We start from the raw sequence: 27,208 nt of genomic DNA, 5'->3' as shown, positions 1-27,208 counted from the left end.
TGAGAAAAAACAGAGGACTTTTATTTATGCAGAAAAGCAAGCCATGTTACATGGAACGTTTGAATTAGTAAATATTTGAAACAACCTAACAAAATTATGGTCAAATTGTTACCCTGTGTAATAATTGAACTACTCATTTTTACCAGGAAATCTTTTTTTTTTTTTTTTTTTTTTTTAATACATGTTTTTAGACAACTTAACTTATTTAACTTAGGAATATTTTAGGAAACAACTTGAAATAACGATTTTAATGATACGTTTTCAAAATTAAATGAACTGTTGTATACAGAAGTGTACAGTTAGTAAATGAATAGTCAGCTAGTTGTTCATACAATCATGGGTCAACTTGCATTTAAAAAAATATATATAATAATTACATTTCCTCCCAGAGATTTAGTCTAATTTCCTAAAACAGATGGAAAATAAAACATAATAATAATAATAATAATAATAACCACAATTATTAAAAGAAATTAAAATCAAACCAGGACTTGTAATGATCTTGTGAATAAAGGTGTAAAACTAATTGACATTTACAGAAGAATTCAAGCACAGTAGGCCAATGAGACTTAAAGATGCACTAGAAAAAATTCATGGTGCAAACATTTTAAAGAATAAATTATGAATGACTAGCCTGGCTGTGGTGGCTTGGAGCTCACTGCAGTCATTCCTGTGAGCATTTCTGTGTGGAAGTAACTTCCACATGTTTGGGCCATTAAAGGAGTTCCTGGGGAGCCAGCATTTTAGACATGAAGCAGGCAGTCTGATTATGGCTCTAGCTTACTGAGACTTTCTGGCTTGATGGTATCCAAGCACTAGTGAAACACTAGGATAAGCGCATTAGTGTATAAGAGGATTATATACAGAAATAAAGAGAGTTTTTTACTTTCATAACTGTGTTCGGTTATTCTGCACTTCAAAATCTTGGTTTGACGTGAATGTTCCTCATATTATTATTATTATTATTATTATTATTATTATAGTATGATGATTTGATCCTGAGCTTTGGATCTGTTTGGAGTTTCACATTCTCTTCTAATGTCCATGTACATACGCTCTGGTTTCCCCGGCAGTTAGTGAATTGGCTATGTTAAATTAAGCCCTCTGTGTGAATGAGATAATTCATCATAACGAGAAAAATACATTTAAAAATAGTAAAAATAGCAATGGAGCAAATTCCTTCTTTATGTTAGAATAGTTCTAATAGATGATTTGCAGTCTGTGTAGGACTATTTTATAAAAAATCTGTGACCATGTGAATCTGTGAATGTTTAGTAGATAATCTATAAACAATGTAGACTATTTAGTGTATAGAGTTCCTCTTTCCTCTTTTGCTTTTTCTTTTCATCAGGATAATCCAACATATGTTTGAGGATGTTTGATGATGGTGTAATTAGCTACATAATGTCAGATCTAGTCCATGTGACTCTAATGATATTGTTTATGACATATATAGATATGTTATGCTGCTTCATGAGTAGTCTAAACTAGATGATCAAAATAATTTTTATTTCCTATTATACTCTGGATTATCTTATGGCATGCAAACATTTTGACAATTTTAGAGTGCATATTTAAGGCTCAAAAACAGACATTTAAATGATGGCTAGGTGTGGTCAATTTAAAACCAGAATTCAGAGACATATATGTGAACGTTGATGATGTTCCGGTGAGAGATGACTCCATTTGTGACGTAATTCATGGCTAGCTTCAGAACTGTGCTCAAAGGACCAATCAGGGGCTTCACCTGTCTGACAACACCTGAGAAGAATAAAATAAGTTAAGACAAAAAGGAGATATTAATCTTTTGCAATCAACACTACACAGGTGGTAGGGGTAAATGCTGGTGATGTTCGTAATGTGCAGTATAAGATTCTCAATTGAATATTATAGTGCTCATTTATAGTTATACAGTATAATGAATATGATTAAGTATAGTGTTCCTGAACAATATGCATTATCATTAACATCATCATCATTGAATAAATGAATGAATGAAATTTGTCTAGGTTTGTTACATACACACAATGTTTTGTTAAATTCGCTGTCAGAATAACTTAATATTGCTTATGATTTTAGGTTACCTAAGTTTGTGTTAATGTATGACACTTTTGTTTTGATAGATAAATTCAAGACCCTGCCTTACAAAGATGATGATGTGGTTAAAAAAAAATGCAAAATACATTTAATAAATACGTTTATAACGTTTCCATATATTATTCTCAGAATAAATAAAAACACAGGAACGGCTATCCTGGCTATACACACATACAGAGGGGCTCAAAGAAAAATTATACATATATATATATATATATATATATATATATATATAAAATATACATATATATGTATATACATATATATAAGCTTTTTGCCACCTAGTGGATGAACATATACAAAACACGTATTACTACCTTACCAAGCCTCACATCCTGAATCCAGAACCTATCCTTCCTCCTATCACAAAGAAAGTGATTTAAATAGCAGTCCATCTACAGAGTGTCTTTGGGATGACGCTGTCCAGTGTTGCTGACTAGCAGCAAAGTGAGCCACAGGCATCGTGGGGTTGAACAACCTGAACAAATAAACTTACTGCACATTAAAATTGACTTGTTAGGACTATGTGCTCCAGTCTTTTTCTCATGGTGACCTATTGGGCCACAAGCTGATAGCAAAAAGTGAACTGATGGGTCACTAAGACTTGAGATATGTCTACACTAAATGAGCATGCTTGGAGAGCCCAAAAAGACCTCTGCATCATTGCCTATAATATAGCAGGCTCTTTGGGTTTATATACGCAATGGGAGTAATGGAATAGTGTGGAATGCCAATCAAGTTTTCTATGTAAATTTTTATTTATTGCAGGTACTATGCGATTAAACATCGAGTACATTTAAAAACAAAAAATTGTTTTTTCATACAGCCAAAAGTTTGTATTAATTTTTCTATATTTCTATATTCGTAAAATCTTTTTCTTTTATTTCATACTTTATTTTTCTATTGAAAACTCTTATTTTTTCTATTATTTAGGTCATAAACGGTCATATAAGCATTTCATACTGCGTATCATACTGTGCATCACTGTGTATGTGACAAATAAAATTTGAATTTTAATTCGGAACCAATGTCTGGTGTTCCAAATGGTGGAGTTTTGTCAAATGAAGTTTCCTTCACCATCATTTCCTGTAAATGGAGCAGGGAGTAGGGAGCACCCTGTGAAGTACATGTCGAATGGAAGGCAGCTAACATTTCACTGTGAGATTCATTTCCTTAGGTGCGGTTGCAGTTTTTGGCCAAATGATGGTGGTGTTGGTGGAGAAAAGGGACAGATTGGTATGCTTTATATTCTATATTCGTGTCAAAGGCGTATAAGATTTACTTTGTTGGACTTACAAATATATCCTGTCACAGAACTCGTCCATAAGTAGGGGACAACCTGTACTTATAAACAAAAAATGTGGTGTAGAAATATACACCTTTCACACAAAAATGATTAAAGTATTTATTCATTCATGTAGACAATGTTAATGAGCTATTTCCCCCCAAAACATTGGTATTTTTATAAGTTTATATTTTCAAATACACAGTTTTAATATTGTCTGTATAAAAACAAAGAAACAAAAACTCATGGTCCTCAGACATTGTGTGAACTTTCCCATGTCTCTATCTCTTACATATCACTTTGTTCTATGTCATATGTCCATACAACAACGCCCTTGTTGCGCTTCCTTATTTCTTATATGGTAATAATTCCTATAGTCTGCATTAAGACAAATATTTGTCCAACTTCCTATGGCTCACTGGAACCCTTTTTTCTAACTGGAAAATGCCAATTTGCAGACCATCTTTCTGTCTCTTTATGATTTACATTTCTGGGGTTCTTTATGACTAACATGTTAATGACCTCTGTTTTTTATGTTGGGACATATAGGACACAAGGTGCCAAAAGGCTTTTTTTTTTTTTTTTGCTGAAGCTAAACTGCTTTCAATCTGTTTGCATTAAAACGCAACAGACTCATAACGCAATAGTTCTTCATTTAATTCCGATTAAACATAACACAAACAAATAAACAAAAACAACTGATTAAATTTGATTCTGACCAAACTGTTATGGAAGCTTCAGGTTAAGTTAATACAACAGCTAGGCAATCCATAAATACAAAGCCTAAATTTCCAGTTTATCCCAATTACACTTAGTAAGCCATGTCAAATTATCACCAACGCGGTTCTGGTTTAACAGATGTACATCACTTGCTGTACATCAGTTGCTACATCAGTCAGTTGCTATGATGCTCAAACTTGTTTTAACTTGTTCTAACAAGTCATCCTGAAAGTGTCATAACATAACATTAAGCCAACAAAAATCTGGTTTTAAAAACCACATATAGGCTTCAAAAACACATATCAGAAGGACAGAAGATGGCCAAAGTGACCAAAACAAACCTCAAATATTTAAAGAATGTTTTGCTTGATCAAGTCAAACCTCAAAAAAAGATCAAGCTGTGAGAATGAAAACATAAACTACATACTTAATGTTTTTGAACTGGCCTTTTAGTGCTGGCAGAATAGTCGGTTCTCAAGTGAATCTCTCTTCCCTTTCCTTGAATCAATAACATGTGCAACTTTGGTAAATATACTGACTGCAACTTTTTACTATCCTTCCACCACTGAGTGGTAAAAGCATTATGATTTCTGGTTGTCAGTCCATCCATCCATGAGTCCATCCAAGATTTTCATTAGCAACAGCTCATGAATGTGTGCTTTAATATTTTTAAGATGTTCATTTAATTATTTTTGTAACCAGAAGATGAATTGCTTAGATTTTGGAATAGATCGCAATAGGGTCATAACAATGTCAGATTATAGCTGCTAGACTAGATGTACAAGATGAGATGCTGTTGGTATTAAGTTTAACTTGTGCTTGCAGCAATCCTGAATATCTCTTTATGCCCAAAATATGATAAGCGTTCACACAACTTGGCAAGGTTTTATGCCCGATGCCCTTCCTGACACAACCCTCCCATTTCATTTGAGCTTGGGACTGGCATCGCATCCAGTGGCTGGGGTTGGGGCACTGGCTGGGATATCAACCCAGGTCTTACCTAGGGCAGGCAAGAAACTACCACTGAGCCACCAATGTCGACAAAAGCTGTATTATTATTATTATTATTATTATTATTAATAATAATAATAATAATAATAATAATAATAATAATAATCATCATCATCATCATGATAATAATAAGAATAGTAGTACTGTACTACTACTACTACTAATAATAATAATAATAACTATTATTGTTATTATTATTATTATTATTATTGTTATTATTATTATTGCAACACCTCAGTGCCTGGAAAGGTATCCAGCATAAAAGGTTGTGTTCAGATCAGATGGTACACTGTGGCGACCCTTCGATGGGAGCAGGCGAAATAAAATTTAGTTTATTATTATTATTATTATTATTTATTTATTTATTTATTTATTTATTTTTATTTTTAGAAATAGGACTAGTTAACTCAAGCTCAAAGCTTCCTTTTTTCAGTTATGGGTTCAGTAACCCATATTTTTCTTTTTTAACCTATAGCAGCACTAGAAAAGTAAACAAAATGGTACAAAACATTTCCACTACCAAAAATCAGGGTAATGGCAATAAACATTTGTCAATCCTGATGTCTATAAAAGCTTTGCTAGTAAAGGTTTACATGTAAACAGTACAGTTTATGGTTTTATGGTTACACCAGCTTGGGTAAGAAGTAGATGACAGGATCTGTTATGAGCAGGTTTAACACTATGGACATTGCAAAGGAAAAGATGCCTAACCACAGTAATGGATAATGATATGTTAGCCAACAAGTTATCCACTAAAGGGCATTATGGGGGGGGGGGGGATTTGGGGGGGGGGGGGGGGACCAGATGGCAAATGCCATGGCTCTGTCTACAATAGGAAGCCCAGTAAGCTTATCCCCAGTCCACCACCACAAAGGGTACAAACTGCCAGCTAGGCGCAGTGTGGCCACAATATACAAACACTTTTCAGTAACTGTAAAGGAAACATAACTGTTGCGTTACCTGGTCTGTCAAGTTTTAAGTTTCACCAGTTTTGGTTTAATTCATATATTAAAATGTTCAAAATATGCTCCACTAAGATATAAACATGAATGAAAAATATGATTTGTTGTCAGTGAGGTGATATGTCAGTTTGGTATAGTCTCCTTTTCAAATAACCCTATAACTCAGACTTTTAACTTGTAATGTCATATGAGTGGAAAAACAAAACTGTATTTACAGGAATTTTTGAATTACAAATAATAAAATCACATATTTACAATCATCAACCTGCTGTTTGGGTTTGGAATTTAAGCAGAAGAAAATATGCTGAGATGTATGTCCTGGTTCCAAGAATGAGCTCAGTCAGTGAAGGATATCTGTCTGTGGAGTCTATGGACCACCAGAGCAGAAAAAACAAGTTTTAATTATTTATAGTGATTCCTTCTCTGACAGGCATAAGAGTCTTCATGAATTTGGCCGTACTTCTTGTATAACTAATGATGCCATTTTGTGATTCATTCCGTGATGTGTTGGATCCCAAAGACTTGTGTGTCAGCATGGTCTTCCATAGCCTTGGTTTTCATGTGAGCATACTGCTTTTACAATACCCAAAATAGAATCCGTTTCCATTAGAAGTGGAAGCCTTGAGAAGCCTATTCAGTCTATTTGGACAATGACATATTTTTAGTTTGTAGGTTTGTCATAGCTCATGATCTATTCATTACTTTACTTACTATATTGTCCAAAGAAATCACACACACACACACACACACACACACACACACACACACACACACACACACACACGCCATCTATTCAGAATATCTAACATGGTTACATTAAATTCCTTTGGTGTGTGTGAAGGACAGTAGCCACTGCCAGTGACACATACCTGAACACAGACAACCTGTCTGTTGAGTCACTTCCCACTGTGATGCCATTCCAAAACAGATGATTTTATTATTTGAAGCTGAATCTTACCAAAGGTGCTGGTCCCTATCAGGTGGTTGGAATTTTTTATATTCTTTGATTTTTTCGAATTATTTAATCATATTATCTATTCGTGTTTTTAATCTAAAAAATCAAAGCCTGAGATCAGCCAGGCTGGATCTCATTAAGCAAAGAGACAACTGTTTTAATTTTTTTTTAGCGATCTTTCTTTCGATGTTGGCAGATTACCCAAATCCATGGCAGTCGTGGGGAATCAAAAGTGTGAGGTTTTCTCCAGGATCTAAATTTTTGCTATGGTTATGTCACTGGTGATCCAGCCAAAGTGTGATATAAGCACATGTGCGAATGTAACAGTACTTTACTTAATAATATCAAAGAGGGGACTGTTAAGCAAACGTTTACATGAAAATTTTGCATGTCCCTACTATCTGAATCAGACAAACATACTGTATGCTTATTGCATAGTCTTATATGGTATTAGAGCTGTAATGAACTTATTGCTTATAAAAGAACGCATTGAGATAAAAGTAACTAAGATTGTTAAAAAAACAAACATGAAAGAAAGCTGCTAGCTTAATTTCTCATTTCTAAGCTGAAAAGAGGCTTTAGTTCTGATGCCTCGCAAGGTTTAGTTTTGCAGTTTGTTCTAAATGTTCATGCCGACAGTGTTTTCACTCAGATGTGAGAGCCATAAGAAACCTTCCACAGTACAGACAGTGATGGATGTGGGAGGAAAGCTGATGCTCTCTTTTCATGTATGTTGCTTGGCACAAGAAAACTCCAAACAAAAAATAAAAGGGCTTTTTTTTTTTTAGACACATCTAGTTATAACCACACATTTCCAATAAGGAAATTTTAATATTGTAATAATATGCCACTGCAGGAGGTAAAAGCTAAAAAAATATATATATATCACGTATATCATACCTTAGTCTTCTTGAGCAGGGCACATTTTAAGACACGATGGCCTATACGATTTTTTATGTGAATACTGGCAAATTGTAGTATGTTTTTTTTTATATATATAAATTATTTATAGCTGGCATAATCAGACTTGTAATGCCTTTGTCTTTGTTTAACTCACTGTAGGTCCTTATTATGAGAAAGACACACCACAGCTTCATTTGCATTAATGGTGAAACTCTGTATGTGGGAAAATAGGGATATTCGCAATAAAGGCAGATGAGGTTTTTTATGTGGTGGCCAACTTTGTGGCTCATGCACCAAGCCAGACACTACAGAGGACTAAAGGGAACAGTGTGTAACAATGAGCAACGGCATGAATCACACATCATGACATGATATTAGCATTCCACAGAACCATGGCTGAATTAGTTGTTCAGTGTTTTGTTTGACTTGCCTTAAAGCATGAAGCATCTGAGGAACATTTGACTTATCATTTTAGTCATTTAAAGATGACTTAGTTTAATAATGAGCAACCTCATCAATTAAAAGAGCAAATGTATAATAATTGGCACAATAAATGTACACATGCATGGATGGGATGAAGTTTTCTGAGAGCCTACCATGCTGTACCATAATAAGCCATTATTGTAAAAGCTCTCTGGCCAGAAGGTCATGTGACTTTTCCGTAACGAATTTTTACTCATATAATAGAAGATCAAATGTCTCACACAAACCTACTTAAGTGTCTATGTCCGTAAGTTTTGTTAGCTGTCCTATCACCAGGTTTTGGAAGACATTACCATAATAACCTTTTGGTTCCCGAAAACCATTCTGGGATCTTTCTATATAGTCATGAATAAACAAAGTCAGGAGTTACACTTTTTAAGTAAAAAAAAGTCCCTCATTCATCTGAAAGGATGAACATGAACAGCTTTTCTCTAGAGGGGCCATGTAAAGGCTGAAGTGACCACAAAAGATGCAAGAGCCTCTTAAGGCCTATCATCAACTGAACCAGTGGTGGAAGAGTGGTGTCACGATCACCTAAGTGGAATCAGCATCTACATGCTGTTTCCAAGCCTCTCAGTCTTCTTGTCCCTTTCTCCCACACAGAGACACATGTGCAACTGGTTTGTTTCAAGAAAAAAAAAAGCAAGAGAATCTTTCGTAATGCAAAATTAGGTCAGAAAACCACTTGAGGCAAATTAAATTTCCAGAGAACTGGGCCCCAGGGTTCAGCCTGTGATCATCGGGCATTGTTAAGCAGATGCCAGAGTGCCACTTACCCACAACCATGCCATGCTCAAAACGTTTAATGATGTCAAACGAGTTCTGGACGTTTCCCTCTTGAATGTCATAGACGATCTCTGGTGTATCCACATGTGGATAGTGGGATGGGGTTATGGATCTCAGGAAAACAATTTCTGGCAAGAGAAATTAGGAATTAAAAGAAATGAAACTGTGAAACTGAACATGAAAAGCTGTTGTTTTTGCTGATTAAGAATTGTATAATTTTACATTAATCTATTTGAAATAGTGTACCTTCTGGTTTGGTGAACTCTCTAAAAGTTGGCAAAGAGATGACAGTGTGGGAGACAGAGTGTACAGGGTCCAGAACACACGTGATATCATTGGGTTGACAAGACTTTATACAACGGATGATGTCAGAGCGATCGACCCTCGGTCTGCTGAAAAGAAGAAGGGATTATCTTACAATTCAGTGGATAAACCAAGTAATGATGTAGTGTGCATTCCTATTTTTTGTGACACTGCTATTGAGCATAATGCTACATCATTTAATTTCTGTTGATGAATGAACACACAACAATGGGGTGCCTTCCAGGACAGCTCACCACAGATCCCCATGCCCAGCAGGCAACTGAAATGTCCACTAGAAAAATATTATCTAAACAAATACAGTGGGCATTCTTAAAACAGATTTTTAGTTTTAGCCAATGATGAGGAATCGGAATAGAATCACACAAGAGGCCAAAAATCACACCAGAAAAGAGACTTGGTGGTCAAGTTTCCTGTTAGCCACTCATAGTTTTGTTGCATTTCTCCTGTCAGGACAGAGTTTTGACACTGATCTAAAGCCTGTTCAAGAAAATATTTGGTTATGTGGAGCAGACCCAGCTTCATATTCAATAGTCTTGTGTAGAATTTATGGGAATAGGAAGTTGAGTCTATGGAGACTCTGACTAGACAACTCCCATGTTTCAGCAGGCCTGTGCAATGGCTTCATCTAAGACATTGTTTGTGTCACAGGATAATCAGAAGCAGCTTTGGTTAGAAGCCAGAATAATATACAGAAAAAGGGTTTTGTTTCCTCAGTATTTTCCAAAATGCCCTTGCATTTATTCTTTCATTAAACATTTTATTTTAAAAAATGTCATTTTGAGCAGATAATTTCATTATTGATGAAATAATAAAATCTTTATCTCATTAATGCACTTTAAATTTAACATCATTTTTAATTAAATTGTAAACAGTGTTTCTATTCTTTTTTTTCAACTTTAACTTTTTCTTACTGCAATTCTTGCTTGTTGTTTACTTGTTGTATAATATGTGAACTGGCTGCTGTAATGATACAATTTCCCTTTGGGATTAATAAATCCCCCAAAAAGATGTACACTGAGAAGTTTGATGAAAATAATTGTACACGTGTCCCACTCTTGTTTTCTGCCGTTACTAAAAAAACTCACTTTAACCCATTTTTGGCCGCTTATTGCTAAAAAAAAAAAAAAAAAGGAATAGTATCAGCTTCTTTATCCAGATTCTTATGCATTTCTATTTAGTATAAGCTACTCTAATGTTTCAGTGTGGTTACCAGCAATATGTTTTCTCAAACAAAATGTGTTCATCTGATTTTTTGCCAAGTACTGTTAAACAATTTAATTCTATTTGAGAATAGCAGAAAGGCTAAATCATCTATGGTTATTTGGCTTCTAACTGAAACACAAACAAATGCACAGTGGTGTTAGGGCTGAGATTAGTTAACCTTCCATCACTGCTTTCTTTCATCGGGATGCAGAAGCTGCAGTGAAACCTCAAGGCCTGGATTGGGTTACAGGCGTTCTTTCATGCTGAGAGGGGAGAAGCCCCTGACAGAAAAAGTCAAGCCACTACTGGGTATGGACTTGTAATTAGCAATTAGCGGGTGGGTCTACGTTTTGCTTAGATCAGAGCCAAAACCACAAAATGTTCTCCTCACCCATAATAACTCGCCTTATGCACGGCACGCACAGAAGACAACTCGTGGAACTCATGGCAAGCATTACGATTGACCAGAGACTGGATTTACAAGGACATAAAGACCTGAACTGAACTCTTACTTTTAAGTTAACATCTTGGATGACATCAAAGCTGACATGATTCTAATTATGCCTCCTAATCATACAGAAGGTGGTCTCAAGATACACTTGAGAAGGAAAAAGACTTTTTTAATGTCAGACCCTATGGTCAGACACAAGATCCTTTTTTCTCTGGTAATTATTATTTATAGTCAGCATGTTGATAAAATCCCAACACAAACTCAGAAGCCCATCATTCTTGAAGCACACTGGTGATGCTGCTGCACCACAAATTGTGCAGACCACCATCCAGAGCCCAGTCCCATAACTCACTGTCAGAAAGTAAGTAGCACACATCCATGCTTATTTTTTTCATCAGTATTTTAAGAATGCTCTGCCTGACATTGAGAAAATGAGCATCCCCTTGTGGTATAATTACCCCATTCCCAAATGCAATTGAATGTTAATTAGATTTATGGCATTACAAATACCACAAAAATACCCATGCTTTATTTTAAATAGAATTGTAACTCAGCTCACTAAGAAAACCTCAAACAGGTAGTTATTTCAGGCGCACTTGTCTAAATGTCTTCTAAATGAATTAAATTATGAAAACACATCACTTGCACTTTCTTATTTTATTATGCCATAGGAAAAAAAAAAAGAAAACAGCTGATATGAATGGACGACAGACACTATGAATGGATGACTGCGAATAGCTTTGTTTTTCAGAAAGCTCCATCTAGTGGCTCCAAATTATAAACACCAAGAAAAAAAAGAATGGTAATTTAATCCCTTAAGACACAAATGTCCTCATATGATGACCATTTGGTACTTATTATTATTATTATTATTGGCTTAAATTATTTCTTTTTGAAGGCCTTGATTTACGTAAGCAATTAGTACAGAACAGTAGAGTTAGAGGTCAAGAGGTTAATAAAATGGTCCAGGTTGTTAGGCATTACTGTATATATACAATACTGTGCAAAGGTCTCATGCAAATAAAAGGCATAGAGTAAGTATATTATGAAAAAATAAATAATAGAAAAGAAATTTACTTAAAGAGACAAAATTAGTATTTGGTGTGAGGACCTTTGCTGTGAGACTGTTGCACCTGCTTTTTCGCATGCAAAACCCAGCCGCTCACCTTTTCTTTTTTGGACATTTTATTTTGTTTTGGAATAGTAATGTTGGAATATCAGTTTTTGGGTTAGTGCAATAAAAATCACAATATATACACTACCGTTCAAAAGTTTGGGGTCACTTTCTAACTCCATGATCGTTCCTGATTTTTATTTCTTTCTACATTCTAAAGGAATGCTGAAGGCATCCAAAAAATTTATCATTTAGCATTAATCTCCTTTGAACAGTTAATGGTGAGATGTGTCTGCTATGCTCGGTAAAGACTTCATAACGCCTCTAATCTGAGGTGATGTTAATTGGTCATTTTTCAGGCTGATAACTCTAAATGAACTTCTCGTCTGCGGCAGAGGTAGGTTTTGGCCTCGCTCTCCTGGGATGGCCTTCATGAGAGCCAGTTTCATTATGGTGCTTGACGGATTTTGCAAATGCACTTGACAATACTGTTCTTGCAAGAACTATTACAGAAAGGCTGACCTCTGTGTCTTAAATAACAACTAACTGTTGTTTTTGTTGTTGTTATGTAATTACTTAATTCCATATGTGTTATTTTATAGTTTTGAAATCTCCAGTATTGTTGTAGAATGTAGAAAATAAATCACTAAACAAAAACAAGGAAATTTGCAAGTGACCCCAAACTTTTGAACGGTAGTGTATATATTGTGATTTTTATTGCACTAACCCCAAAACATTTCTAATTTCCCAACATTACTATTCTAAAACAAACGAAAATGTCCAAAAAAAAAAGTTTTTGTACTTAAAACATAAGGTGCCAAAGATTTTTGTACAGTATTGTATATAAACTATTCTTGCACCACTTGCCGAACTAAGACACAGTACATTTTTAATTAGTACTACATCTGTATGTATAGAAATAACTGTAAAATCTAAAAAAAAAAAAGAAAAAACTTTTTTATGTTTCCGCATTTATAATGATGCATTTTTCCCCCATTTTTTTTTTTTTTTAAAAAAGGGAATTGCACTGCAAAATATGGTGTATGTCATAAGATCAAAAACAAGGTCAATATATTGTAATGAATAAAACATTTAATATTATTAAAGGAACTAAAGATACATAATGAATTACACATTTAAAGGTACAGTACTAAAGGCACCAAAGATACAGTACTTTCAAGTTCTTTATGAAATGCAGCAATAAAAATGATAATAATTAATATTATCAGATGTTCCCATCTTTTAAGCTATTCATGTTCTGATGCAACCCTTATTTGTCAATCAGTGTTCAATGAGTACTAAAAGTCTATTTAAAAACCCATATCAAGTATTTTTGGTTTAACCAAACCTGAGGAGACCATTTTGGAGACCTTACTTTGGTTCCTGCACATTTGAATAAATCTATGAACAAATGGAGTATTTCCCCTAATTATTAGTGATAAATTAATCATTATGGAAATACAACTGAATTGTTAAGGTCGTCCTCAGTTACAAACACTCGTATTTTAGAAAGGTAGGTGCTGAGACTCCCAAAGCGCCAAAGTTTCATTTCCAGTAAGATTTCAAAGTCCTGTGGCACAGTAATTAGCTTCTGAATAACAATGACACCTCCATTCTCTACTCTCTGTGCTGCAAAGTAGCCTGCCTGGTTTCCGTCCACTATGGCCACTTGCAGACTGTCCCCAAGCACATTGTTGGAGGGGCCCATGCGGAAGATGTTGGTGGATACAGGGATGTTGATGGGAAAAGTGAGGTGGTAGTAGGTTATTCTCACAGGCAAGGCCAGGCATTCACTAGTCTCATTGCAAGGCAAGCGTTCACAGCGACTGCAAATGGGACACAGAGAGATGGAGGGGAGGAGGTGAAAGAAGGAAAGGTTAGGGTGATGCAGTGCTTGACATGCAGTGAAGGTAAAGAATGGCATATGTATGCTGTAAACCAAGCCATTGATATTATCACTCTTTCTTTTAAGACAGAGACCTTAATGGGATAGTTTGGGTTAAATTAAAATTGAGGTGCATACAGTATAAGTATCAGAGATCTTTCTCATTATACATTTTCCTACAGTATTCAACACACCAACCATGATGTTTGCCACCTGGAATGTGAGTATAATGCTGTTAATCAGGGCCAAATTGAACAATCGTCATTCCAAAGTTCAGATGATATGAATTTTCTGCAGTCCTGCTGTCAAGTTGGTTTCTTTTAAAATTATAGTGTTTTTAGTACAATTTTAATTTTTTCTTTCCCCATAACTGGAAAAAATAAATTAAGTTGTACTAAAGACACAATGACTTTGAAAGAAACCAACTTGATGTAGTTCGGCAGGACTGCAGAAATATTGAAAATATGCAAATCCACTGATCTAAATAACGATACCAACTTTATCCTCAATTGTACTACAGAAGCTTCATAAGTGTCTTGGCTGAATCTAAAATGCATTTTTGTATTGAAAAAAAGGTTGCAAAATGAGTCCTGGATCATTTACATCGTGCAGTCACTGCAGAGCAAGAAAACTTATAATGGCGAAGACCCAGTGTAATGTACTTACATGTATATGCACCTCAATTATGATTTAAGGCAGGCTTAAAAAAACATGAACTATCCTCTGAATTTGTATTTTAATTTATAATGCACTGTAAAAGTTAAATTATATAGGTTTCATCATTTGAAGATTTAAAAAAAATTAATGTTAATGTTTAAGAGAACACACATCTTTTTTTTCTAGCTTCTATCTCTTAAATCCGAAAAAATACAGACTACATTTAGTAGTTAACAAATGTTAAGCATGAGGGTTTAAGCCATTATTACTCTATTGCATGCACTGTTTCAGTGAGAAGTATGCCCACAGAATTGCACTGCGCCCAGAAATGACATATTTGTTATTCTTCCAACATTTTGTCATGTCCAGATCATCTGATGTTATTATATAATAAACTCATTGTACTTAAATTCACTATAAATCCAGTATACTTACGTTTCACTTGATCGCCTGTAGTTGGAAGGACAATCGAAATTCAGGCATCTGAATCCTCCTTGAACGTTAAAGCAACTCTCGGTACCAGAACAAGTGTGAGTCCCTGTCACACACTCATCAATGTCTAATCATAAGACAGACAACAGTCAATATTATTAGACTTGTAAGCCTTCTTCATGGAATAAGTTCCATGTTGTTCCATTAAATGTTGCATTTCAGAGCACATACTCTTTAACCAAATACTTGCTTTAGAGGGGCACAGACTAGCTACCAATAGTCTAATATGTTTATCTAACATGCCAATCCAACAAAATCAGAGTAAAATGTGGTTTATAAGGGGAAAAAACATGAATGGCTTCCAACAGTTTATAATAGATTATGGAGTAAAGTCATCTGTAGACAATTTTTTCCTTCTTTTTTTACCCTGGCAGCTGCGTCCATTAGCGGCAAGTGTGTATCCTTTAATGGGGCATGTGCAGTGGAAGCTGCCTGGTGTATTGTGGCAACGGTAGGAACATATGTGCCCTCCAGTGGGCAAAGCACACTCATCAATATCTGAGGAAAGAAAACGCATAAACAGGTAAACTCATACTTTAAAAAATCTATTTATTCTCTTTTTATTTATCGTACCTACCTTCGCATGTAGATCCATCCACATCACTTAGTTGGTAGCCTCGGCGGCAGTAGCACTGGTAAGAGCCGTAAACATTGGCACACTCTTGACTGCAAGGACTGCTCTCACATTCATTCACATCTGAATTTCAGCCAACCAGAGGGTGAACACAATCATAAATTTGGTTGTCGATATCTTGATTCAGTACAAACCCTGAACATTTTATTACTTTTGTAAAATCATCATTTACAAATATTTCTTCTAGCAGTTTATTCATTATTCTGATAGCTTAACTCCAAGTTCGAACTATTACACGATCATTATAAATCCAATAGTGCTACAGTGTATATTAAACTTGAATATATGGCTTGAAAGATGGCTGTATTGCTCTCTTCTGAAAGGTGCCTTACCATCACAGTTCCTTCCATCACTGGCTAACTTGAACCCAGTGGTGCAGCTGCACTTGTAGGACCCCAGAATATTGTCACATTTATGTGCACACAGACGACCAGGATAGTGCCGGCATTCATTGATATCTGAATTCAGGGAAAAAATGAAAGTAGGTATGGAAGCCTGTAAAAAATCATATATTAAAACTCCCAGTCCCAGTGTATATAAAAGGCTCGGCACAACTGTGTTCCATCTCTCATTTTAACTAACTGCTTAACGCATACACTATATGGCCAAAAGTTTGGACACCTGACTATTATAATCATTTTTTTTCCAGATGGAGCCACCCATTACTCTTATAATAACCTCCACTTCTCTGTAAAGGTTTTCCACTATATTATGGAGAGAGAATGTGGCGATTTGTGTTCTTTTTTAGCTACAAGAGCATTAGTGATGTCAGGCACTGATGTCAAGCAAGGAGGCCTGGCGCCCAATCAGCATTCCAGTTTATCCCAAAGGTGTTCAGTGGAATTAAGGTCACTCAAGTCTTGAGGCCACTTGAGTTCTTCTATTCTAACCTTGGCAAATCATGTCTGCAGTTCAGTTGTCATGGAGTTCAACATATGTTACTTAGAATTAACAAAACATAATAATGTTTGTCTACTCTGTTCTTTCAAGGGCTGTTTACTCAATGCTTCACTGTTTATCTCTTTTGCACAATGATCATTACTGGACTACTTTTTGCACTAATTTCTCAATTCTTGCTGCTGTTTTAAGAAATGTTTATGTACTACCTCAACACCATATTTTATGTTCTGTTATGTCGTGGTTGCGCACTGTCACTTTGTTGTTGCTCTTGTTTGCACATTTGCACGTGCACTTTATGTTGTCTATAAAAATTTTATACTTAGCTAGTTAGTTTTTGTTAATTTATGTTGTAAGTTATGTTAGGTCCCTCTGTCCTGTCTCTGCTAGCCAGCTAATCAGGCCTCTTGGTTAGCTAGTTTAGTGTCTATGTTAATTTATGTTGTAAATCTATGTTGCACCTTGGTCCTGAAGGAACGTTGTTTCGTTTCACTGTGTACTAACTGTACCTGTATATGGTTGTAATGACAATAAAGCCTACTTAAACTTGAACTTACTGTTAGCATTGAAACAGGAAACTGAATGTAAATGTAGGTTATAATGGTAAAAGTGATCTCACCTTCACAGACTCTTCCGATGCTATTAAAGTTAAAGCCAGTTCTGCATTCGCAGCGGTAAGAGCCCACAAGGTTAACACAGCTATGACCAGCACACACATCTTCCATACCAGCACACTCATCAATATCTGGAAGGCACATAAACCACCTCACTCAAATTTAGCATTTCTTAATTGGAAAACAAGGTACTGTTGATACACAACAGACAAACAGACAGACAGACAGACAGACAGACAGACAGACAGACAGACAGACAGACAGATAGATAGATAGATAGATAGATAGATAGATAGATAGATAGAATGTTTTCATACCCACACAACGTGTGCCTTCAGCATTAAGGTGGTAGCCACGACCACAGGTTACAGAGTTCCTTTGGCATGTGTATGAGCCAACAGTGTTCAAACACACCTGGCCAGTTGGACATGGTGCTGTCACACTCAAACACTCATTAATATCTGAAGCACAAAGAGATATATACAATACATATAAGAAAATTATTCTTAAAAATATATATCATACTGAACACAGTTGCATATAAAACTCTACAACAGAGCATGGATTTATTTTAACTTGCCATCATGCAACAAACAAATTTTTATATAATAAATTATAATATTATATTATACCAAATTAACTAAGCATTTGGTAAAATATGCCAAATAATGCATATTATAATAATAATAATAATAATAATAATATGTTTGACTCTATATATATATATATATATATATATATATATATATATATATTATCTAACATACAAGAAACAAAGTGTAGAAGAATATTAGATTGAAATAAAAAACAAATTATGATTTTTAATTCATCCCTAATTATTATGTCACCCACCAATTCCCCCCACCAGGGGGGTACAGTATCCCTTTTATACATCAACAACCAACTAGGAATTGTGACAGGTAAAGCGGCCAATGAGGAGCTGAGTTAATGGGGCACAGAAAAAAGCACTATTTGCCCTTTTCTGCAAACATAAGCCCACAAACATATATTTTTTTCCTGTGGATCCTGGCCATGGGTGGCCATGGATGTGTTTGCCTTGTTAAATTGACATATATGTTTATAAATATGGAAAGTTAGATCTCCTTAATGAAACATTTACTGTAGCATCTAACTGAATATCAATTTTTGTTCTACAGAAATAGGTTTCTGTTTGCATTATACAATGGCCACACAAGCTTGCAGATAACGCAATACTGAAATGCAATGTAATTTCCAAAATAATTACCCAAATCCAAAATAAATTGAAAACTGTCTTTAAAACTGTCTAGCACGCTGCAATGCAATAGTTTATGTTTTAAGACAAGCCAGTGTTTCAAGCTCCTGACAGTGATTTTAAACAAAAAAAATATATTGTACTTACATACGGATGGACAAAAGTATATTTGTACTTATAACGACCTATAATATTGTATACTGTATGGACAAAAGTATTTGGCCAAACATGCAATGACACTGTATCCAAATAAATATACTTCAGCAAGGAGTTGGTTCCCCTTTTGCAATTATAACAGCTTCCACTCTTTTGTGGGAATCCGTGCCCTTTCCATAGGGCAGTTATGAGGTCAGGAACTGATGCCGTACAAGATGTCCTGGCTTACAATCTCTGTTCCAGTTCATCCCAACGGTGCTCGATGGGGTTGAGGTCAGGGCTCTGTGCGGGCAAGTCAAAATTTTCCATGCTGAACTATAAAAATGTGTCTTTATAGTCCTTGCTCTGTGCATTGTCATGTTGAAATAGAACAAGGCCTTACCCAAACTGTTCACACAAAGTTGGAAGCATTGCATTCTCAAGATGTCTTGGTATTCTGAAGCATTAAAATTGCTCTTCACCTTCATTTATTAATATGCTTAATTGAAACACCTGAATTGTATATAAATTGCATGATATTGTATATGAATAACATTGTATTATTAAACTTTAATCAGAAACGTGTGAGTTGTAGTAGTTCATCACCAATGCAGCTGCCCAGAGCATCTTGTATGTATCCGACGGGACATTGCACCTTGGGCCGACAGCGGAATGACCCTGCCGTGTTCTGGCACTCAAACTCCATAGGACAGTTATGAGTGCCTGTCTCACACTCATCAATATCTAAATAAGAGAAAGGAAAAAAAATAAAAAGATTAAGAAAGCCTTTCCAATAGGCCTTTTTAACATAAAAAATCATAAACTATCATATTTTGTAAATGACCTTTGCACATGTTGCTGTCAGTGAGCTCATAGCCTGTACCACAGCTGACCTCCCTCTGGCAGCGGAATGAGCCCTGAGTGTTAATACAGCGCTCGCCAGGACGGCAGTGATGAGCCCCCAGCAAACACTCATTAATGTCTTCAAAAGAGAAGCAGGCAAAAGAGAGTGGGTCATCGCTGTACTGTGCTTAAGGTCTAAACGTCAATCAGTTCTGCACCTTCATTCATGAGAAATTTCATGACAAATCCCAACTTGACTTGAATGCCCCTCGTACATCATACACTTTTGTTATTTATACAGTATTTATAGGTCATAGATAATAGCAACATGTTATTTAGTTGTTTAGCATCAACCACCAGAAAGCTAACCTTTTTAAGGTGAAATTGATCTATCGATCTCATTTAGTCATTACAAAGTTTACTTTTAACTTTTTAATTGAGCAATAGTGTATAGTTACTATGTACTTGGTACATGTTTCTGCATTATTTTAAGCTTTAGTACATTTACATGAAAAGTGTTTTCTTTTATTCCTTAAAGGATAAAAGGATGTATTATATATTTCAAGATGCTCTGCTTATAAACAACATAAAACCCGTAGCAAATGTAACATTGTATTATATTTAGATAATAAATATATTTATTCTTTTCTACCTTCACAGTTTTTGCCATCAGGTTTCAGCTTATAGCCAGTAAAGCAGGTACAGGTGTTATTTCCTATACACTGGTGAGCGCAGTTCCCAGGTCCGACTGCAACACACACACACACAGACACAGACACACACACTATATACATTTTCTAATTTATCATTTTATCTATATCTCTTTACAGGAGTAACAGGAAACATACCTCTGCACAGATTACTTGGAACTTGTGCCTCAGCAAAGTGATTGCCTTCTAGAACTATGACAACACACACATATATATATACTTTTAAATAAATATGCAATTAAAATTCGATCTTTTTATGCTGAGCAGTGTTATAAATACTGGAATAAAACTTTTTAAAATAATATATATATATATATATATATATATATATATATATATACTCAGCAAAAAAAGAAACGTCCATTTTTCAGGACTGTGTATTTCAACAATAATGTTGTAAAAATCCAAATAACTTTACAGATCTTCATTGGAAAGGGTTTAAACAATGTTTTCCATGCATGTTCAATTAACCATAATCAATTAATTAACATGTGGAATGGTCGTTAAGCTTACAGAAAGTAGGCATTTAAGGTCACAGTTCTAAAAACGCAGGACACTAAAGAGACTTGTCTACCGACTGTGAAAAACACCCAAAGAAAGATGCCCAGGGTCCCTGCTCATCTGCGTGAACGTGCATTAGGCATGCTGCAGGGAGGCATGAGGACTGCTGATGTGGCTAGGGCAATAAATCGCCATGTCCGCACTGTGAGACGCCTAAGACAGCGCTACAGGGAGACAGGAAGGACAGCTTATCATCCTCGCAGTGGAAGACCACGTGTAACAACACCTGCACAGGATCGGTACATCCGAATATCACCCCTGCGTGACAGGTACAGGATGGCCACAACAACTGCCCGAGTCACACCAGGAACACACAATCCCTCCATCAGTGCTCAGACTGTCCGCAATAGGCAGTCCATGAGGAGGAGATGCACTGCAGTACTTCAAGCAGCTGGTGGCCACACCAGATACTGACTGGTACTTTTGATTTTGAGCCTCCCTTCATTCAGGGACACATTGTGAAACATTTTTAGTTTATGTCTTATGGTGTTGACTCTTTTAGTGTTCAAAAATTTACACATCAAGTTTACTGAAAGTAAAAACAGTTGAAAGTCAGAGGACGTTTCTTTTATTCGCTGAGTATATATATATCAATGAAATATATATATATATATATATATATAAATATATATCAATAAACCTCACTAATAGCAAAAGCCCACTAGAGGGTAGTAAAATCCCTACAGATAGAGTAGAGCCACTCCTAAAGATTTGCATGGAAGATTTGTGTGGCTGTTTTTCCCAAATCAGATTGTCATCGTTTACTGGATAACAACGTTGTCTACTTTTTCAAGAACAACAGAATCGGCATACTGTTGGAATTTTCAAATAACACATCGTTAAACAGCTATAACATGTCTACAGGATAGAATATTTAACTCGAAATCTAGCTTGGTCCATTAGATATTCTATGATTATGGCGTGATTAGCTGCAGTGTGGTTTGTGCTAACCCTGTGTGGAGTTGCTGTCACCCTGTGCTGATTTATCCAAACGACACGTTTGAAACACCGAGCCACACTGAGAGCTGAGTTTGAAGTCAAAGTTCAGTCCAAGTTTCTGAGCCTCACGACCCAGTAAACAGCATTCGCAACAAACCTACACAAAGGAGCAGAAGCAGACGATGAGCTTTAAGAGTGCTAAGTAGAATTTATCAGAAGTGTTCACTTAGATTTTATAATCTAAATGTGAGGCACAAGAAAATAATCTTATTAAATATCAGCCAAGGGTTTGTGCCAGTATTCAACAGAACAAGAAAGAACATGCTGCTGCAGGGGAAACAAATCAGGGTAAAGGAACTATCAAGAGTGGCAACAGAAGAAACCAGTGCAAATCAACCAATCTGTAAATGTATGACTAGGTGTTGGTTTCAGAAATCCCCGTAAAATCACTCAACAATTAAGTACATTTTGTCAACATTTATATATTTATTTTATTTAAAGCCACAAATTTAATCTATATGAATGTGTTATTCTGATCCTGAAGATATTTATTTGATGTCAGGATACAATCATTTAGAGCATGAAATAAAAAACACCTCTCTTTTACTACCAGATCAGTACATTAAACACGCTCTACAGGCCGAATTCTAGTTATTAAACATTTAATGGCTATAGCACTGCTCTTTACAGGAGTTTATTGGCCTAGTGACAACTGTTAAAAGCAGCCTGACAAATTTAAATAAATGTTGAGAAAACTAGCACCTGCTGAACATTCAATTGCCGTCTGGCATGCAAGACTTCTTCTTTCTTTTTCTTTTTTTTTTTGTCATAAATACAATATGCTAAATATTTTGTAGAAGCCTGCATTTTATTATCAAAAATCTCATCATCTTTAATATAAAGAGTGTGAAATGCTTTTTCTCAACATCTGGAAAAAGCATCAGACAAAAAGCGTGCATGCAATACCTTAGTGGTTTTAGTCTCACAGGTGTTTACGGATAGAAGAGCATCACAGCTGCCCTGGTTTTTGGCCATATTGATACCAGTATTACAGGTGTTATCCTCCAGAAATGCTGCACAGCATTGTTCCTGGGCTATCCTATAGAAGTAATATGGATATTAGGCATATCATTTTATCAAGAGATGTAGTTCATATTACATTATTAAAAAATCCTAAACCTATTTTAACTACAGTAACATTATAGTGATGTAACAATTGTGGTCCAGTGGAATGTTGGACTTGTGCTCATGCAATATGAGACTGCAAACTACTTAATCACTTCTTTCCTGATATCATTTAAAACTGCAATGCAAAAGAATGTAATGATCTTAAGTGTATACCTTATAACAATTAATCATTTAATAAACACAAATTGGCACAAACATTGAGAGAATAGACTATTTACAGTGTAATGCACATGCATAAGCAAAAAGTCACCTTCTTAACTCTTCTGTCTTATAGTAACCCTCTCATTTTTATTCTGTTCTGTTCTCCTGTCATTCACTGTTACAGTGCCTTTTAAGGGCACAGACACTTTCCTTATTTTTTTTTTCTCTTTTGATGTCTGAAATAATCCACAGATTTCCTGTTATTGCTCCCTTCTCTTCTACATCTCTTCTCCATTCTTTCACCTCAGTGGTATTTCCTGGATTTGGAAATACCCCCTTGACTAAGCTCCCCATCTCCCCTCCAATCCCCCTCCCAAAACCAAATCCCCGTCTCCCTTCTCACACTCTCTAATTTGAACAAATTCTCGAATCATTGGCTTGCCAAAACAAACGCATTTGCCTTTGGAAGGACAGACAGAGTAACCCTTCTGGTTTGGAAATGCACTGAACATTTGGCTGCACTATTCCTAGTTGCACTAATGTTAATGCTACCAATCCCTTACTATCAGTCTCAGAAAAAGGGTCAGAAAAGCCTTCACAGGAGTTTTACAAGAACCAGCAATGACTGCTTCCAAGAAGGCCCCACACTAACATGGATTAAATAGACTCATTGCTGAAATAGTTTTTACTGTTCTTTTCCCAAATATTACTAAACAAATATTGCTAAACAGATGATAAAATTAGAACCTCCTACGCAGATCAATAATTTAATACTACCAGACATAAATCATTGCCAAGTCCCTCTGGGTGGTTATAGAAGAAGATAAGTATGTGGTTTGCTAAGTGACTATACAGACACCTGGGGAAAGACCCCCAGATCTTTTTCACTGGTGGTCCGTTACATTGCCCTGACCATCAGAACACATCCCATAACCATATACTTTAAAATATGATACACAAGTAATTTTACGTCATATTAAGTACATGCCATTATTTTAATGAAAAATAATAGCCATCAGCAAGCATGCACTTGGTGAAAAATGAATCCTGAGATAAACCAGACAAGGTATTCGAACCTGCAGGTAGCCGATTCTGAAATGAGCGGGATGATGCTGCAGTCCTTTAACGTTTCAGCCTTTTCTTTACCATCCTTACAGCAGTCCTCCAGTGAGATTGGATCTTTGGTCTCTAGAGAATAGACAGTTAGTCAGGTGTAAGTTATGCAAACAAACAGCAACTTTTCATTGGACTGCTGAAAATCTATTGGACTGGATTTGCCATGACTTGCCCAGAGTAAAAGATGTCAGCAGTTTTACATATCATATAGTATAATCTGTGCTTCTCTTGTTGGAGCATGGTGAATGATGTCTGAAATAGTGGCAACTGATTTCTGAGTAAGAATTAAAGGAAGGCATATCCACAGACTAAATTTGTAGACTGAAAATATGTGAAGATAAACTTTTTTCTCTAAAATCCCATTGTTGCATAAGGTCTAGAGATGTTAAGTGTTAAGAGTGAAGTAATGCCAATTTGCCAATTTTACTTTAACATTATTCATGGGTTGTTTTGTATGTATCAATGCTACTACTATTCCAATTTATTTATTTATTTATTTATTTATTTATAAGTTTAATGTTTAATGTTGTCTGGTATATTGTGTTAAATATTTATCTATTGTTTTTGTTGTTTCCAAAAAATATTTTCCACTCGACCAGATGCTGTTAAACATATTAAAATTTTAAAGACATTTTTTTATTTGATGACAGTCAACAATCTGCTTCATGTCTGTCTATTCTGCTAAATTAAAGTTCAAAATACCTAAACAAGGTCTGTTCTTGTCATTCCATCAAATATATTCATTTCCCTGTGGTTTGTTTGATCAGCCAAACACAAAATACCTTTGGCATGTCTTTTGGCCTCACTTTATTCTGGCTTTAGCATGCATCACACTGCCAAGCTGGTTTTATACATGATATTCCCTTTAAATGGAAAACAATGACAGATAGAGAGCATTTTGTTTAAGTTAACATATAGATAAAAAAAAATCTTAAGATAGCTAAGATACAAATAAGTCCTTGTTTCCCCATTTTCACCATCCATTTCACTCCCTATTGTTATTAGATTCGATTCTTTGGCGTGCCAGGGACTCCTGTATCCCTTATCCTCATTGCGAATCAAATTACATAAGTCTCCAGAACCTGCCAAGATCATCACAATCACAGCACTAATGAAAGACTCAGACAGTGAGAGAAAGTGATTGCTCAAGAAAGACATCATGCAGATGCTAAACAGTAGAGTTGTGTCCAATTGTTTTCCTTCCTTTTTGCTAGCTGATAAATCCATCACCCCCAATTTTCTACAAACCTACCTCACTCAGCCTGTCAAAACCTGCTTCCCCTCCCTCTTATGACAATTCACAGTCATGTTCACTGAACTTAACCCTAAACACAAAAACATAGACCAGGCTGAATCTGGCTATTGAGTAGCAGCACCCCAGGAGTGTGGAGCTTTGTAATATTTTAAGGAAGGGGCAGAGTGAACCCTGGACTTTACAAGTGTATATTTTCTTCTGCATGTAAGGTTGGTTAAGAAGAAAGAAAAAATCTATTTTCAATTTACAACAATGGTATAGACCTGGCTTAAAACTGTATGTGCCTGGTGTGGTGTTGTACTGGTTTGAAGTTGCCACTTGAGGAGGATTCTCCATATTATTATTGTTCTTTGTCCAAAAACCTTATCTTCAACTCCACCATTTGGTGTGATGACAGTGGAATTTACTGCATCATACTTTCAAATTATAATGATGTCATCTACATTGTTCTTGGAGTTTGGTTAAGTAGATTAGAGATAACGAGATCACAATTGTTAGTGTCTTTATATTTATTTAGGACTCCAGTTTATCGCTTTTCAGTAAAAAAAACAACAAACAAACAAAAAACATTGGAATTATCTTAAGTGTAAATGCTGAAATAATTAACAGTAGCCAGTGCTTAGTACTGCTAACCTCACCCCTAAATAAAATTACAAATGTGATAAAATATATGATATTTATGAGATATATGATCATTTTGATTCACACACATTTTTCACATATTTATACATATTTCCATTTCTGTAAAGCTGCTTTGCGGCAATGACCACTGTAAAAAGCACTATGCAAATAAAACTAAATTAAAATTGAATTGGGTAATGTACAGGCAATTGATAAATCTGGCTTTGGATCTGGCATTGTGCAATAACAAGGCTTTGTGTGTAACTAGAATTTTCCAGACCTCTACAACTTGTACCATAATTCAAATATTATCATTATAAGAAAAATGTTTTTAAATACTGACTCTTTTACAGTCTTTAACATATTGTAGTATTGCAACAGCATGGTTTACAGATGACTGTATTTTGATTACCTAGTTCAACATTGCATGGATATCAATTTCAATTTGAAGTGTTTTAGTGTCATTGTCTTAAATAGGCCTATTGTCCATGTTATAGAACAATGTCTATGATACTATGTCTATAATATAGAACAATGGGAGGGGGGGGGGGGGATCAGCACAGAAAGTAGAGCTGCAGAAACGGGATTACACGTCCAGGAGGATACTTCATTACTGAAAACGAAAAATGAAATGATGGAAAAGAAGAAGAAGAAGAAAAAGGAGAAGAAAGCGATCCAGCCCGAGGAGAGGAGTCTTACCTTGACTGAGTGTCACACAGCACAAAGAGAAGAGGATGAGCAGCCTGAGAGCCATTCTAACGCGCAACTTTTTCAACGAGTCTCCCAAAGTTCTACCTGCAGTCTAATTCAGACCGAGCTAAAAGGAACGTGTGTGTGTGTGTGTGTGTGCGTGTTAGTTCCAACACAAGAATCGCTGGTTTACGACAAAAAAAGGCCGTCCAATTAGTTGGTTAGAGCCGCTCTGAGGGGGCGGGGCAGTCTACTCGAGGCGCTCGGGTTTTGGTAAAGCAGTCGCAGTGACGCAAGATATT

General features: G+C 35.6%; 1 protein-coding gene across 3 annotated transcripts; it reads right to left on the bottom strand.

Annotated features, from left to right (window-relative positions):
* On the bottom strand, positions 1-27,131 carry fbln1 (fibulin 1). Of its 3 annotated transcripts, none has more exons than XM_053491197.1 (17): positions 26,916-27,127; positions 24,301-24,412; positions 22,862-22,994; positions 21,908-22,052; positions 20,534-20,587; positions 20,338-20,433; positions 19,687-19,824; positions 19,449-19,586; positions 17,791-17,934; positions 17,479-17,604; positions 16,295-16,420; positions 15,906-16,025; positions 15,695-15,826; positions 15,272-15,395; positions 9,449-9,591; positions 9,193-9,330; positions 1-1,761 (listed from the first exon to the last, which is right to left on the bottom strand). In XM_053491197.1, the coding sequence occupies exons 1-17, from the start codon at positions 26,968-26,970 to the stop codon at positions 1,622-1,624; spliced, it is 2,064 nt and encodes a 687-aa protein (XP_053347172.1). In that variant the 5' UTR covers positions 26,971-27,127; the 3' UTR covers positions 1-1,621. The 3 variants fall into 3 exon arrangements, with proteins under 3 accessions (XP_053347172.1, XP_053347171.1, XP_053347173.1); XM_053491196.1 differs by having other exon boundaries at positions 9,449-9,594; positions 26,916-27,126; XM_053491198.1 differs by lacking the exons at positions 1-1,761; positions 9,193-9,330; positions 9,449-9,591 and adding an exon at positions 13,407-14,120 and having other exon boundaries at positions 26,916-27,131.
* Positions 27,132-27,208: the final 77 nt, after the last annotated feature.

The sequence above is a fragment of the Clarias gariepinus genome, chromosome 2 (genome assembly GCF_024256425.1).
Source record: "Clarias gariepinus isolate MV-2021 ecotype Netherlands chromosome 2, CGAR_prim_01v2, whole genome shotgun sequence".
Taxonomy (NCBI): domain Eukaryota; kingdom Metazoa; phylum Chordata; class Actinopteri; order Siluriformes; family Clariidae; genus Clarias; species Clarias gariepinus.
The sequence above is the reverse complement of the archived record's forward strand: the minus strand, read 5'-3'. Positions and strand labels throughout refer to the sequence as shown.